General features: G+C 44.0%; 1 protein-coding gene across 1 annotated transcript in view; it reads right to left on the reverse strand.

Annotated features, from left to right (window-relative positions):
* Nucleotides 1-17,511, reverse strand: part of LOC127576942 (catenin alpha-3-like) — a 1,199,293-nt gene that overhangs the window by 350,086 nt on the left and 831,696 nt on the right. The window contains exon 9 of the mRNA XM_052027768.1: nucleotides 7,521-7,613. Coding sequence (XP_051883728.1) covers nucleotides 7,521-7,613 — 93 coding nt within the window. The remainder of the gene's footprint in view (nucleotides 1-7,520; nucleotides 7,614-17,511) is intronic.

A 17,511-nucleotide genomic window follows, 5' to 3' on the forward strand; every position in this document is an offset into this window, starting at 1 on the left:
AACAATGAGTCCAACAATCTCAGGTGATTCAGTTTCAATGTGTACCATCGTTTCTTTTCTCTTCTGTCTCTAACTGCTGAAACTTACCGCAATGATGAGCTGTCATAGACAATCCCTCCACTTGCTCCATCCCCTCTCCTCTCTGCAACAAAGCATGCTTGTTTTCTCGCTTTTCTGCTTCTGATGTAGAATCATCGAAACGTTGATTATTTCTCCCTCAACCAATGCTGCCTGACTGCTGAGTGCTTCTAGCATTTTCTGTTTTTGTTTGGAATATACTGCACTCTTCCATCACTTTGAGAGAGTGCAGTGGTAGGAAAGTGCTTCCTGAAACCACCACATGCACAGATAACATTTGGAATAACTTTCAAATAACATGACCAGCTCCAAAATGTTCACCAAGACACTGCAGGAGCTGCTTTAAACATAATATTCACTTGCTGTCACCATGCATTGATTCCTCTTTAATTATAAGCCCAGTTGAGATTTGCTAGAAAAGAGGAATTGACTTTTACCTGAATTAAAATAAAGTAACTACATTAAATTGAGGTGACAAGTCTTTTCACAGAGTGCTTTGTTTTATTGCTTCACACACCTAAATACCCAAGAACTGTCCAGCCCAGCATATATAAATATACCTATTCAAATGACCTCTCTGGCCACTGCAACAACATTTACTAGGTCAGGTCACAGCGTCTATAGTCTGTGACCTGGTGCACTAAGATACAAGTGCAGAAATCCTCTCTTTCCCACTTCTGACAAAGAGTCTTCCACTAGATAGTCAGAGGCTTTTCCCCGGGGCTGAAATGGTGGCCACAAGAGGACATAGGTTTAAGGTGCTGGGGAGTAGGTATAGAGGAGACGTCAGGGGTAAGTTTTTTACTCAGAGAGTGGTGAGTGTGTGGAATGGGCTGCCGGCAACGGTGGTGGAGGTGGATACGATAGGGTCTTTTAAGAGACTGTTGGATAGGTACATGGAGATGAGAAAAATAGAGGGCTATGGGTAAGCCTAGTAATTTCTAGGGTAGGGACATGTTCGGCACAGCTTTGTGGGCCGAAGGGCCTAAATTGTGCTGTAGGTTTTTCTAAGTTTCTATGTTTCTAGAAATATTATCTCTGTTTCTCTCCCCACAGATGTTGCCAGAGCAGCTGAGTACCTCCAGCATTTTCTGTTATTTCAGATTTCCAGCGTCATCAGTTTGTTTTTATTTTCATAGAAATCCTTATCCTGCAGTACATATTGCAATTAGATGCAACAGCTTCACATTAATTTTAATAAATAAAAGCAGGAACTACTGTAAATACTCAGCAGGTCAGTGAGTATTTGTGGAGAGAGAAATAGAGTTAACATTAAAGTAACTGAACTTTCATCTGTGCTTTCGGTATTTTCTTTTTTTTATTTCGGATTTCCAAAATCTGAAATTTGTTTGCTTTTCTTAATTTTGATAAAGCTTGTTCCATGAAAGTTCAGCAGACAACCTGCCAGATAGCATGACAAATACCTACCAAGACTACCAATGCTTTAAACCATTCAGCCTCCATAATGGCCTTTGAATCCTCTACAGCAGAGAAAAGCAACAACTTTCAGATTCTGGGTGAAGTAATTCTTCAAATGTAACATTACAATTTAGATCAGCTGATGAATGATGGCTTGCTTTGCCTAGGTATTTATTAAAGTACATGAATTTCCTAGAATGTTTTTATTGTATCTTTGTGGTCTCCCTTTGGAGAGGTGTATGACATACAGAAAGCATTTTCAAGCCATAAACATTTCTTCCACAGTCATAATCATCTTCTTACAAACTAATGGATGTTTACTGCGATACTCCAACACTACAATGATGGAAATCAATGTTGTTCTGGGAAATCCTCCAGATTCATAGACGTTGAAAGCCAAATGAATTAATTCTATGGAGAACATGGCTTGCAGCTCCCACACTTCTCCACATCATGTTCCATCTGCCATGCCCTTGCCCATTCATTTAGCTCTCCATATCCCTGCAAAGCTCTTTGCATCTTCCTCACAACTTACACTGCTACTGAACTTTCTATCAGCAAACTGATGTATTAATCTTGATCCCTCATTCAAATCATAGATATAGATTTCCCCCATGTCATGGATTCTAATTTTCCTCTTCATCTCTTCCATTTAGGCTCAAGACAAAAGGAACAGTTAGGAGGCCACATGTACTGGAGGTGGTCCTTGCAAATGCAGAGCTAATAAAGCTGGAAGAGGCCATCCTCCAACAGATGCCTAACCTGCCCCAGGAGTGGAGGCTGTACCTTTGGTACATTTGCTAACAATGTTTCAAACTACCTCCCCTTTGGTCTGACCAACAGCTGACATCCTCAGTACAGCACAAAGGTGTTTTTGGTGTATTTTGCATAATTCGCTTCAACTTTGTCTTTGCATACTGTCCCGACCTCTCTAGAACATTAGGAAGGCAGGAGGTACAGGAGCCTGAAGACCCACACCTCAAGGTTCAACAACAGCTTCTTACCCACTGCGATCAGCTCCTTGAACCAACCTGAAAAACCTTAACACTACCTCAGACGACATTTCTTTTCCTCTCTCTCAACTTGCACTACTGTCATTATGTTTAATTTTCTGTTTATTTTTGTGCATCTGTGAGATATGCATAATTTATAGCTAACTTAAGTTTATGTTAACTTATGTTTCTCGTGTTTGCAATGCACTGTGCTGCTGAAGCACAAAGCTAGTTTTTCATGGTGTCTCTATCCTCTGTGTGTATGCCTATGACAATAGACTTGAACTTGAGGAGTGGGAGGAGCAGGAGGGAGTGGATGTGGATGATGATTTTGAAGATCAGAGTGCATCAATGTGCCTGATACCACACAGCACACCCAGAGACTGGCATCGTGAGGCATGAGCAGATTGGGTTGGAGAGGCAGATGTCACAGGGAGTTGCATCAGTCACAAATAGGCTAAGGGGTGGGGGAGGGATTTAGTCCTGTTGCCCCAAAACAGGTGAATGGGATGTCTTCATGGCATGGATACATTGACTCTGTCAGGCCTGCCTTACTGAATTCAGGAGGTAACAACACACACCATCTTCATGCTTTTATAGGAGCTTGCCCAAGGCCAAGAGACCATGACCACCATTTAGGATGTCACATGCATTTCTCGACCCAAGTTACTGGATCTGTGAGGCAGTAGCTCCTCCAGCTGTGTCACTGTGTCCCCAATTTTAATTGCTCCATCACTGGCAGTCATGCTTTCTGCTGGAATTTCTGCTTTAAATTTCTCTGGCTCTTCAACTCTCTGTCTTCCTGTAAGGCAATTTTTAAAAACCCATCTCTGATAAAGCCTTTGCTCATTTGTCCTATCCCTCAGAATCAAATTTTGTTTGATAAAATTCCTCTGAAGTGTCTTGGAATATTTTACTGTGATAAAGCTGCCATATAAATAAAAGTCATGTAGGAAAGATTCACAAGGATGCCGCTGGGACTGGGGGTTGAGTTACTTGAGGGAGAGAATGGGTAGGCTAGGACTGTTTCCCTTGGAGTGAAGAAGGTTGAGGGATGACCTTATGGAGGTTTATAAAATCATGAGGGGCATTGATTAGGATGAACTGTCATAGTCTTTTTCCCAGGGTGGGGGAGGACATAGGTTAAGGTGAGAGCGGAAAGATTTTAAAGGGAACCTTTCACACAGAGGGTGGTGGGTATACGGAATGAGCTGCCTTAGGAAGTGGTAGAGAAAGGTACAACTACCAATGTTTAAAAGACATTTGGACAAATACATGGATAGGAAAGGTTTTGAGGAATATGGGCTAAATGCAGACAAATAGGGAGGGTCCATTGGTCAGCATGGACAAGTTGTCCAAAGGGCTTGCTTCCATGCTGTATAAGTCCATGACTCTATAAATCTAGTTGTCATCATCACATTGTCATGTACAGTATGTTGGTAGGGTCAACACAGAATACAAGAAAAAATACAGAGAGAGCTGAGGAGATAAAGATATTGGTGTTACTATGCAGACAGCACTGCAGATTCGGGACCAACATGGAGACAAGCAATTAAGCTGGTGGGATTTAGGCTGCATTATTAGAATCATTCAGTATCAGTTGAAGGACAGATATAGGTCTCCAGTTGGATTTCAACTGGACATCTGTACACTGTTTCATCTCCTCACATGGTGGTCTTAGAAGATGTTCAGAGAAGAGCCACAAGAATTGCCAGCTTAAGGAGTCCAGAATACTCAGACAGGCTTAAGGATCTTGTATAAATTTACTTTACACCAGCAGAAATCTAGAGATAACCTGTTAGAGGACTACAAAATAATCAAAGAATTGAATAGCATCACGTACATGAAACACTAAAATTGACAGTACAGTAGACAGTGAAGAAGGTTATCTAAGATTCACAATTAACATTATCTAAGAGGTCAAGAGGGTTGAGAGCTCAAGTTCCCAGGAGTGAACATCACCAATAGCCTGTCCTGGTCCAACTACGTAGCTGTCACGGACAAGAAAGCTCACCAGCACCTCTACTTCCTCAGGAGGCTGAAGAAATTTGGCATGTTCCCTTTGACATTCACCAACTTTAATCAATGCACCATAGAAAGCATCCTATCTGGATGCATCAAGGCTTGGTATGGCAACTGCTCTGCCCAGGACCGCAACAAACTGCAGAGAGTCATGGACACAACCCAGCGCATCACAGAAACCAGCCTCCCCTCCATGGACTCTATCTATACGTCTCACTGCCTCGGTGAAGCTGCCAGAATAATCAAAGACCCCATCCACCCAGGTCATTCTCTCTCCTCTCCTCTTCCATCAGGCAGAAGATACAGGAGCCTGAGGGCATACACCACCAGGCTCAAGGACAGCTTCTATCCCACAGTGATAAGACTATTGAATGGTTCCTTTATATGATGAGATGGACTCTTGACCTCACAATCTACCTTGTTGTGATCTTGCATCTTATTGTCTACCTGCAATGCACTTCCTGTAGCTGTGACACTTTATTCTGTATTCTGTTATTGTTTTTACCCTGTACTACCTCAATGCACTGTGTAATGAATTGATCTGTGTGAACAGTATGCAAGACAAGTTTTTCACTGTACCTCGGTACAAGTGACAAAAATAAATGAATACCAATAAGATTACAAAGGAATCGATCAACTGGGCCAGCGGGCAAAGGAATGGCAGATGGAATTTAATTCAGATAAGTGTGAAGTGTTGCATTTTGGTAAGACAAACAAGAGCAAGACTTACACAGTAAATAGTAGGGCCCTGGGGAGTGTTGTAGAACACAGAGTGCAGGTATATATATCCTTGAAAGTGGCGATACAGGGAGACAGGGTGGTGAAGAAGGTGTTTGGTACGTTTGTCTTCATCAGTCAGGATATTTTGAGTACAGATGTTGGGATGTCATGTTACAGTTGTTCAAGATGTTGCTAAGGCCACATTGGAGTAATGCACACAGTTCTGGTTGCCCTGCAATAGGACGGATGCCATTAAACTGGAAAGGGTACAAAAAAGATTTATAAGTAAGTTACAGGGACAGGAGGCTTTGAGTTATAAGGAGAGGCTGGAAAGGCTTGGATTTTTTTCCTTGGAGCATAAGAGGCTGAGGTGCGACCTTATAGAGGTTTATAAAATCATGAGGGGCATAGATAAGGTGAATGGTCACAGTCTTTTCCCCAAGGGAGTACAAAACTAGAGGACATAGACTTAAGTGAAAGGGGAAGGATTTAAAATGGGCCTGAGGGGCAACTTTTCCACACAGAGGGTGGTGTGTGGAGCAAGCTGCCAGAGGAAGTGGTAGAGGTGGATACAATTATGACATTTAAAATACATTTGGACATGTACATGGATAGAAAAGGTTTAGAGGGATATGGGCCAAACGCAGGAAACTGGGACTAGCTCAGTTAGGCAACTTGGTCAGCATGACCGAGTTGAGCTGAAGAGGCTATTTTCCATACTGTATAGCTCTATGACTCAATGAGGTTAAATAATGCAGGGCTGAGAACAGACAAGATGTTAGGGTTCCTTTTTGCCCAGGGAGTAGTTAGCCTCTGGAATATATCCATGCTGTTTTGATGTGTTGACTCCTACCTTCAAGAGGAAGCTAGACTGGTTCCTGGCAGGGACAGGTATCAATTCAGGTGGAAGATAAGTGATAATCCTTGACAGTCAACACTCAAATCTATGTGGACCACCAAGACTGGAGAGAGGCAGAGAGGAATTTCCAGTATGTTTCTTCTTATTGGGCCTGGGTTGTTTTCTGTTTCTTTGCCTCTGGTAGGAGGTGACATTGATGTGAGGGTGGACATGAGGATCTGGGAGGGTTGGATCATTTGGAAGGGAAGAAGTGATTTACCAGAATGTTCTATCCCTTATACTGAAGATCAGGCTTGATGGACTGCTCGATAGTTAATCCCTGACAATGAATTTCATATGTAATACATTAAAGGGCATTTAGAAAATAGCTTCAAAGCAATATTCATAGGTAAACTTTAACCATGAATGTTTCAATTAGTCTAATGTAAATGAGTTGCCTTAACTACTTCCCTTATATTAGACTCCTTTCACTGAATTTCATCATGTTATAAACATGCCTGAAACCACAAAATTAAAACATGAACGGATTAAAACTCAAAATATAAACTTCAGACCATTAGTCTGAGCAAAAGAATAAACAGAATTGTCCCTTATGACCTGCTGGGTATATGTACCTCTTGGTGTTGCTCCAAGCTCAGCAGAGAAGAGGGAGTTATGTTCTATATTAACTCTCTGCTAAAGTAACTGACCTCAGCTGGATCTAGAGGCATGGAGAATAAAAGCAGATCGATTTCACTGACGATTGGTGTCTGTCGACTGTGGGTAAATTTGTGCAGCCAATGGTGAGATCCAGATCAAGCTCACCTGTAATCTTCTTTGTCTGATAACCTCCCAGCACCCATTGCTTTTGCTCATACTTAAGTGTCAATTTGATTCAACACTCAATCAATGTTTGAAATTTAACCTGATGCTTCAGTATTATGGAGTCATCAAGGTATACCACTCAATATCTGCCATCTTTCTCTCTCCATATGCAGATGAATGTAAAGAGCCCATGGCATCAATTAAAGAGTGAAAGCTTCTCCACAGCATTAGTCAACAGTACTGATGACAAAAAAATTCATTATCAGACCGTTTACCTCACTGTTGTTCGTGGCAGTTGCATGAATTAACTGCTATGCATGACAATAGTTTTGAAATTCTGAGGATAGAAATGTGCCTCATTCTGGCACGGTCTTTCTTCCTAGCAAGTCCTTCAGGCTGCAACGTGAAGAATGGGCAATAGCTTTGAAAGTGACCATAATGAAAAACGATAACCAAAACAAAAGTCAGCCCATTCCAGAGAGGAGAGGAAGAATTGGGAAAGATAGATTGTAAGATGAACTAATCAATACTAGTCTTAGTTGCTTCTTCTGTACATTTTTCAGCTTCCATGTGAATCCTTGTGAATAATGTTCCGATACTGCTCATTTTAAACATGTATTCCATACCTGAGGACACATGGTCTCGATGCGGTGTCCTGCGATTTGAATAATATCGATTCCTTCTTTGTTAGTTGACATTGAGCAAGCAAGGTTGGCCACCTGCAAAGCCAGAAGAGGAAAATCACCGAACCAATCCAACAAAATAGGTGCTGACATAAATATTTAATATATTACATATTTCAAAGGTCCAACTAATTAGAAGTCTATTCAAATAGTAATAACTAGATGTTAATTAGTCTATCCTAAGCTTGCTAAAACATAGTGCAACATTTTATATTACATACTACTTACATTCAGAATTGTCCAAAGGACCCTCAGGGTGACTGGGCCATTTTTAGTCTGACCTGACTAAACTAATAAAGCAAGATACAGGCGTTCTCCTTGGATGCTGAGGTAACCTTGAAGACAGAGTTGTTTTCACTCCTGGCTAAAGAGAGAAGCTTACCATGTCTAACCCTCCTGATGGAAATTATTCTCCACATGTCACCACTTAAGTTTACACTTTCCTGACAGGTGAACAATCTCCCTATCCAATCAAAACATTGATCTCTGTATTGACACCAACACAGGAATGGCCAGCCTCTTGAGCCCCAGGAGCTTTGGAACAAAATTGTGCGCTTGAAATAAAGCTAGTTTGAAAAGCTGTGTGGACCTGCACTTAGAGATCAAGTCAGTGGCAACCACAGCTTTAATGCTCACCAGTACACGAACCTAAACCTCTCATCTCGAATCCATATCCTTCCTTCACCCTCTCATTCTTTCTCATTCCCTCTGACAATTCATTTTTTTTTCCTGCTGCAGACTTTCCAAATCCAAGATATCCTGGTTTAGTGGTGGTAATGTGGCCAGTAATTTAGAAGATATGAATTTAAGTCACGTTATAGCAGTTTGAGAATTCAGTTTGAACAAAAATCTCCAAATAAAATGCTGCGATTAATAAACATTACTACAATGCTAATACAAATCAACGATAACATTTAGGGAAGGAAAACTCTTCACCTTGTCTGACCTAGGTGTGATATCAGTACCAATCGAATGCAGTTGATAACTAACTGCTTTCTGGAATGGCCCGAGCAAGATACCCAGTTCCAGGAAGACAGCAACAAGGCAACTAAACTTGGATTAAATGCTGGCCTTGCAATTAACATACAAATCCTGAGTTCTGAGAAGGAACTTTTAAAGGTATACAACATCACACATGCTGCACTCATGAATTGCCAAGGTCTTGATTCTGCTCCTTTCTTCATTTTATCCTCAGTATATGGGTGTTGCTAATCAGGCCAGCATTTACTCCTGATCTCTGGTGATGCTGGGCCATGCAGTCTGGGTGTTGAAGATGTCCCCATTATGCTGGCAGGTAGGAAACACTGGGATTTTGAGCAGGTGATGCTGAATGAGTTATTTTCTGCCATGGTAGCATATGACAGAGATAGGCTTTGAAGTGAGTGCAGTGAGCAGGGTGTTGGGGTGGGGTTGGGTGGGCTTCCACTGGTGGCAGTGAGCACGGTATTGGGGTGGGGTTGGGTGAGCTTCCACTGCTGGTAGTGAGCAGGGTGTTGGGGTGGGGTTGGACGTGGGTGGGCTTCCGCTGGTGGTAGTCAGCAGGGTGTTGAGGTGGGGTTGGGTGGGCTTCTGCCGGTGGTAGTGAGCAGGTGTGTTGAGGTGGGGTTGGGTGGGCTTCCACTGGTGGTAGTGAGCAGCATGTTGGGGTGGGATTGTGTGGGCTTCCATTAGTGGTAGTGAGCAGGGTGTTAGGGTGGGGTGAGTTCCCACTATGGTAGTGAGCAGGGTGTTGGGGTGGGGTGGGGTTGGGTGGGCTTCTGCTGGTGGTAGTCAGCAGGGGTGTTGGGGTGGGGTTGGGTGGGCTTCCGCTGGTGGTAGTCAGCAGGGTGTTAGAGTGGGATTGGTGTTGGAGTGAGGTTGTTGTTGGGTGGGCTTCCCACTGGTGATAGTGAGCAGGGTGTTAGGGTGGGGTGGGTTCCCACTGGTGGTAGAGGTGTTCAGTGGTGGTGTGGGTGGAGGTGAAGGGCAACAGCCGATAGTAGATGGTGGTTGATGGTGAAGAAAGAAGGGAACAGCAGTCTGATCACTGGGAGATTTCTGTCATTTGGTAGCTTAATGGGCCAGGAGAAACTGTACCAAGTCTTCCTGGCCTACAAGTGATGCCATGTGTTTCAGCCCTTCCCAGCTGTTTCAACTGTTGGGTTTACCAAGGAGTAGGCCCAGCTGAAGTGAGCTCGGTATGATGGTAAAAAGTGAGCTCAAACCAGAATGACTTAAAGTTAAGTCAGGAGGCTTCATTATAATCTTTAAATAACCAATCCCCTTCCTGTGGGTGGATTGGTTGTCTGCTCCTCATCTCACTTAAGTGGGCAAGTTTAATGTATGTTTGGTTCCTATTTGTACATTTTTAGAATTCTAACCTCTGGTCCAACACCAAACCACCCATTCTTTGAAGTTAAGATTTAGCCAAATATTTAGGGTGACAGTCTTTTTATAACGATGAAACAGGATACAAAGAGAAGAGTGGATTTGAACCAACTACGTGCTGGCGGTGGGTTTCCATAAGCAGGAGATATGTCAGGCAGTCCCCTTCCAAATGAACATCCCTGACCCCTGAGTCGGAGGCAGGCTATCTGACTGCAGGTTCTGGATGGGGGACCGTGCAGCGTCTGGATGAATGTTCTTCTGAGATGAGCAAGAGTCACGGGTCAGGTTCAACTCTGGGATCATTCAATGCGAGCCTGGGAGCAGATCCGCACAGGTCCGCCCTGTCCTGACCCAATGGAATTGAGTGTTCCCCCCACACTACTCCAGCTGAAGCACTGACTGGTGAAAGTGCAGCCTGGCATCCGGCATGTTTTAGTAACCACTTGCTCAACTTGTCGTGAACCTTCAAAGAGCAGTGGTGAAGTTGTCCTGGGGCTCACTGGCTTTTCTTACATTGATACCAGAGCCCCGCACAAAGGCAGAGCAACTGATCTGTGCCGAGTGTGGATTTAGCGAGAGAAGGAAGCAACAGGGAATAAGAGGGGAGGGTGGGAAAGGGATGTTTGTGCTCTTTGCATAATTTCTTACAAAATGTCATGGTGGTGGTCTATGCCAGCTCTCAGAACAATCCCATCCTCCCACTAATTTTCTCTGTAACCTATTCTCCCCAGATCCCCTTCATCTGCTCCCAGATTTTACTGAGCTGCACACTGCCGGCAATTTACAGTGACCAATTAACCTACTAACATGCACATCTTTGGGATGTGGGAGGAAACTGGAGCACCTGGAAGGAACCCCCACAGTCACAGGGAGAATGTGCAAACTCCACACAGACAGTACTGGAGGTCAAGGTTGAACCCGGGTCTCTGGCACTGTGAGTCAGCGGCTCAACTAGCCACACCACCATGCCACCACTTGGCTTTGGATAGATTCCTGCCTGCTCATGTCAGACTGCGACCCAGTGATTGGTCAGTTCTGGTTGACTGGCAACAGGCTGAAATGCCAGCTGGTCCAGGTGGGAAATGACTGCTGATCTGGGGGCAGGGATCCAGGTGGTGAATGGCCCAACACCGGCTGTTCAGTATGGAACTTGGCACTCCAGGGTGTGGGCAGGAAGGCATGGGGGCTGGACAGGCAGGCAGCACACTCCCACTTCTCCAGGCCTCAGTTAAAAACCTTGACTGTGTGTCCCATTCTGCTTCCGCCCCACTCCTGACCAGTCCTACTCCTGGCAATGAAGTGTGAAGCAGCCAAATGGTATTTCTGGAGATGATCAGCATAATAAAGGACAATACTAGCCTGGTTGGGGGAGGGAGAAGGGGCAAGGGAATAAAAACCTGCTCTTCTGACTGGGGTGTGCTGGGCAGAAATGGGGATTAGTAGACATTGGCGAGGACACTGGAAGGTAAATCATGTTGCTGGTACTGGATTTTAAGTGCTGAGAGAAGTGCAACAGAGGAGAAGGGCCAAAGAAGGGCAACATAGCAGCACAATGGTAGAGCTGCTGTCTCACAGCTCCAGTGACCTGGGTTCAATCCTATACTTCGGTGCTTTCCGTGTGGAGTTTGCACATTCTCCCTGTGTAGATTTCCTTCTCTTCCCTCTCCCAACCAGGCTAGCAATGCCCTTCTTTATTACGCTGAGGCATCTCAGAAATACCATTTGGCTGCTTAACTTTTCCGTGCCAGGCGAAGGCTGGTCAGAGGCGGGTCAGAAGCAGAAGCGGACTCGCAGTCGAAGATTGTAACTTGGTTTCCTCCAGGTGCTCTCTTTTCCTCACACATGTCGACTGGCAGGTTAACTGGCTGCTTCAAATTGCCTCTAGTATGGGTGGGTGGTGGAATTGTAGAAAATATTTGGCGAAATTAATAGGGGAATGGGATTGTTCTATGAGCTGGCATGGACTCAATGGGCCAAATGGCCTCCTTCCCTGTTGTAAGCACAGGCACGGTCATGTAGCGGTTAGCGTAACACTACTACAGCGCCAGCGACTTGGGTTCAATTCTGGCCACTGTCCGTAAGGAGTTTGTACGTTCTCCCCATGTTTGTGTGGGTTTCCTCTGGGTGCTCCGGTTTCCTCCTACATTCCAAAGACGAATGGGTTAGGAAGTTGTGGGCATGCTTTGTTGGCACTGGAAGCATGGCGACACTTGCAGGCTGCCCCAGAAACACTCTACGTAAAAGATGCATTGCACTGTGTATTTCAATGTACATGTGACTAATGAAGATATCTAAGAAATATGGAAATATAGAAAGAGGGGCTGCAATTTTCCAGCCTCAGGAGGGAAATGATTAATGTTCTGATTCAGAAGCATGAGATTTATGCAGCCAACTCTGGCTAGTGTGTTGTGTGAATGGAGTCCAGAGTATTTCCAATCCCTGTCCTTTAAATCTGATCCAACACAGTGAGAAGTTTCCAACAACAGATGGAACAACATAAAAAATGAATCAAGCTTGTTGAACTATCTGTTTAATGAAGCAGGGAAAAAATAAACATTGCTTTTGATGAGAAATGAGAGTGCTGAAGTCTGTTGCTTGCAATCAGTCTGGTGTTGTACGGTCCTTCTTTTTAAGTCCGTAACAAGGAAGGAGACCATTTGATGAAAACATAACCTCTCTGATCACTTGTTAAATTTTGTCGACAATGGATTTTGCCAGACTGAAGCACAATTTTAATGATATATACGGACAAGGACAATTAGGCCATTCAGCCCCTTGACTTTGGTCCACCATTTAATAAGATCTGAGTTGATTGTAACCTCAACTCTGCACACCTGTCTACTCACTCTAACCTTTCATCCCCTTGCTTTTCAAGGCTCTACTCACCTCTGCCTTAAACTTATTCAAGGACTCCACTGCCACATCCTTTGAAGAAGAAGGTTTCAAAGACTCATAGCTCCCTGAGAGTTAAAAAATTCATCTCATCCTATTTCAAGTAAGTGACCCCTTATTTTTAAACAGTGATCCGTAGTTCTAGTTTCTTTCACTTAGAGGAAACATTGTCTCACCCAGTCAAGATTCCTTGGTATCTCATATGCTTCAATCAATGCCCCTCTTACTCTTCTAAACTCCACTGAATACAGGTCTAGCCTGTTCAATCTTTCCTCAGAAGACAATTCACCCATTCCAGATTCTAGTCCAGTAAACCTCGTTAACATTGCTTCCAATGCATTACATCCTTCCTTAAATAAAGAGTAAAATACCATACATGACACTCCAGAAGTGATCTCACCAATATACTACATAACTGATGCTCTTTAAATATACTTATTAATCAACACCATAGAATTACATTGAGTGTACAGCAGGTGGACTGACCATGCAGGACAATTGAACAATGCTTATCTTCATCCTCTGCACACCCCTTTTCCATACTCATGTTACTTACACCTTATATTCCTTTTTCCCTTGTGTATCTATTCGTGTCATCTTAAATTAATCTATTCTATTCACCCAATCCAGCTCCCATTCTCGTGAACCTTTGTGCAATAGGATCACAGAGTAGGTGTGTCCTTGAAAGGGGCGCTGGGCCCACTGACTCTCCCACTGGCTTTTTGGAAGAGCAATAGTTACCCAAACTTGCCCCAAACAATCCTCATATCTCTCTCAAGCATTTAAGAACTTTGAAAGTTATAGTTGAATCTGTTCCCGCTGATCGATCAGGCTGTGCTTTCTGCTCCCAATCATTGCAAGGCCAAAGGTTTTCCTCATATAAGCTCTGACACTTTTGCCAGTTGCCAGAAATCCAAACCTTTGGAGCTTCCACCTATAAACCACCAGAAACAGTTTCTTTGTGACTACATTGTCCAAATCCTCATTATTTTAAACACATGGCCCAGATATTTTCTTAGCTTTGCCTGTCATAAGGCAAACTATTAGACCTCTCGGAGAAGGCGTGTAGGACTTTTGGGATTTACAATTAAGAGTTTACAATCAAACTTCCTTGCATCTTGGAATAATTGCCTTTTCAAATAAACTGCTTTTTGTCTGTGAGGAGCAATCACGCCTTGTCTTCTCCTTTTAATCTTTCCTATGAGGAATACTAGTGTAAGGAAATACAGGAGTGATTAGGGTGTAACTTTAATGCCAAGATTAATAGGTCCACTACAATAGCAACAAAGCTGAGTGAAATATCTAACCTTTACATGACTTAAGAGCAGTTAAGTCAGTTAAGAGAAGTTAAATCTTCAGAGGAGATTTACGAGGATGATTCCAGGAATGAAAGGGCTTTACATATGAGGAGCGTTTGTCGGCTCTTGGACTGTACTCGCTGGAGTACAGAAGAATGAGAGGGGACCTCATAGCGACATTTAAAATGTTGATAGGAAAGGACAGAGTAAATGTGGCTAGCTGTTTCCCTTGGTGGGTGAGTCCAGGATCCAGAGGGCACAATCTTAGAATTAGAGGGTACAGTTTCAAACAGAGATGAGGAAAAATTTCTTTAGCCAGAGGGTGGTGACATTTGTGGAACTCCTTGCACGTACAGCAGTGGAGGCCAGATCAGTGGGGCGTTCAAGGAGGAGATAGATAGATATCTAAATAGTCAGGATATCAAGGGATATGGGGATAAGGCCGGAAATTTGGGATTAGAATAGTTTTTTTTTCTTTCTTCCCCCATTCCCCATTTCTCATTCTATTTCCCTATCCTTGGCGCAGACTCGATGGGCCGAATGGCCTGCTTCTGCTCCCTTGTCTTGTGATCTTGTGAATGAAAATTTAAAAAAACCTGCAGATGTTAAAACTGTGAAATAAAAACAGAAAATGCTGGAAGCACTCAGCAGCCAGGCAGCATGATGCCTCTCCCACTGTTACATCGGAAAGTGCCATAGGGAGGGGACTAGTCAGTGCAGATGGAAGTGTGAAGGAGGAATCGTGAAGGGAAATGGTCCTTTTGAAATGCTGAAAGGGAGAAGACATCAATGTGTGTTTGGTGTGGAACCTTGTTGGAGCTTGGTAGCAATTCTGAAGGATGCAAGAATGCAGAGACTGGTGGGGTGGAAGGTGAGGACTGGGGGAACTCTGTCCTTGCTCCGTCCAGGAGGAGAGGGGGTGAGAGCAGAAGTGCAGGAAATAGGTGGGATATGTCAAGCGTTCTTTTCGCTGTGATAGAAGGGAACCCATGATTCAAAAAGAACGGAGACACTTCAGAGGCACTTGTGCAGGAAGTCTCAACATCGGACAAGTACGATGGAGACTGAGGCACTGGGAGAATGGAATGCAGTCCCTTGAGGGCAGAGTGGGAGGAAGTATAGTCAAGATAGATGTAGGAGTCTGTGGGTTTATAATGGATATTTGTAGCTAGCTTATCTTCTGGAATGGAGGTGGAGAGATCTGAAAAGGAAAGGAAAGGAAAGAGTCAAGAGACAGGCCATGTGAAAGTGAAGGCAGGGTGGGAATTGATGGCAAAAGTGATGAAATGTTTTGAGTTCTGCATCAATGCAGGAAGCAGCAGTGATGTGTTGTCAATATATTGGACTAAAGAGTGGAGAGCGTGGGCCCAAGTATGGCTGAACCAAAGATTGTTCCACATATCCCACAAAAAGACAGGCGCGGCTGTCACCTTTGGTCAGGAGAAAGTGAGTGGAATTGAAGGAGAAGTTGTTCAATGTAGGAGGAGTTCAGCCAGGTGAACGGCTGTGTTGGTGGAGTGGGACAGCTTGGGACTCTGTTCAACGAAGAAGATATAATGGGATTGTACTTCAAAGGTGAAGAAGAATTGGCTGGGAGCAGAAAACTGTTTAAGTGTACTGCACAAATTAGCATGCAGTATCCCTCCTGATCCTTCTGACATAAAATGTATCACCTCACACTTCCTTTGTGCCGAATTCCTTCTGCTGCGTGTTTCACTATTCCGCCACACTATCCATGTCCTCACAATGTATTCCATCGACCACCTCAATGGGTCCTCTAAACTTTGAAATTTCAAAGCTAAGTTATTCATATATCTTAAAAGCGCCAGTGTTCCTGGTAGTGAACCCAGAGAAACTCCACTGTAAGTCACTTACCAGTGTTATAAATTCTAATCATTACAACTTTTATGGCCTAGAAACTGGAGGTGGCTGTCATAATGGTGTAGAGACTAGACAAACACAGTAGGCCCACAATTGTGTCAATTATGGTCCATCTTTACAATACTGGGTAGCTCTGAAAAACTTGGGACTTTGATCATGGGTTGGAAGAGGTTGGTGTTTTGGGGAACTGGTGGTGGGTTAGGTCTCAGGGGATGGGGTAAGGGAATCCATGATCTGAGTGTTGTGCTTGCAGGCTGGAGTGGAGAGGCAATGATCAGGAATCAGTGTGGCAGTATGAGTAGGCTGGGTGCAGTGACTGGAATTGCGGAGAAGTCCAGGGGGTCAGTGAGTGACCAGTAGTTACGGCGATCAGATGCTGAGAATTTGTGGTTCAGGAGAAAAGAGGATCAGTGGGTCTGGGATCAGGGAGGTTGTGAGTTGGGGAATCAAAAGTTAGGGGTTGGGTATCAGGGGTTGTATGTCAGAGGGGTCAGGAGTTGTGGTTCAGAAGTTGAGAAAGCTTGGGAATCAGAGTGTTAACTAGAACACAGGACATGATGGAGACTTGGGGTGGGAGGGAGGTTGGATGCCAGGGAGCTGACGGTGATCAAGGATCGGGATGGTCACGAGTGGGTGGGTGGCTTGAAGTCCATGAACTGGTGGGGGGGGGGTTGGGAGTCCATGAAATGGGGAGATGGGGAGTCAAGACCCAGGGAGATTGGATGTCAAGGGCTAGGAGTGGGGGGATTGAGGGGTTGGTGAGCAGAAGCAGTGGACTGTTGGGGGCTGTACTGATGGTCAGGTGTTTGGGTCCCAGAGCCTCATGTGTAAAGGTTGGGTTGTCTGCTGGAGGGGGTTGGTTTAGGTCTGTGCTCAGTTGGACCTGGATGCAAAGGTGAACACAGGGACTCACCTTAAAGGGTTCAGCAGTGTACCATTAATGAACTTCAGTTCCCTGTGCAGATTCCCTTGGCACAAGTGTGAAACGTGACAAAGAATACCTAGTGGAACTTCCAGTGCAATGTTAAACTCAACAAAGAAATTTTGTCAGTTACTGATTGACATTGGATCCTATTTATATCAGGATTTCTCTCTCCAAGATAAAAGGGGAAAGCCAGCAGGTTAAACGAGAAAGTGCTTTATTAAACAAAATAACTTACAAGTCAGGAGAGCATTTCTTTTTCTATATGCTGACTCCCTGGGGTCTGCAGTTAATTGCTCTACAGAGAGAGAGACTTTCTGGAAGCTTCTCTGTACATATTTTGCAATGTATCCAGAGAATATGCTGCAATCCTTAAAAGGGTACACCCTCAGTTTTCCACAGGCCACAAGTATGAGACCATTGCACTTAAGCAGACAGGATGGTGAATCCAGTCTCTGGGCCCTTGCTTTCTATTTGTTTGTCAACAGCATATCCATGTTGCCACTGACCCTTTCACCGCATCAGTGACAATTCTGCTAACAAGCCGCATGAGTAGCACATCAACAAACAACTT

The sequence above is a fragment of the Pristis pectinata genome, chromosome 12 (assembly GCF_009764475.1).
Source record: "Pristis pectinata isolate sPriPec2 chromosome 12, sPriPec2.1.pri, whole genome shotgun sequence".
Classification (NCBI taxonomy): Eukaryota; Metazoa; Chordata; class Chondrichthyes; order Rhinopristiformes; family Pristidae; genus Pristis; species Pristis pectinata.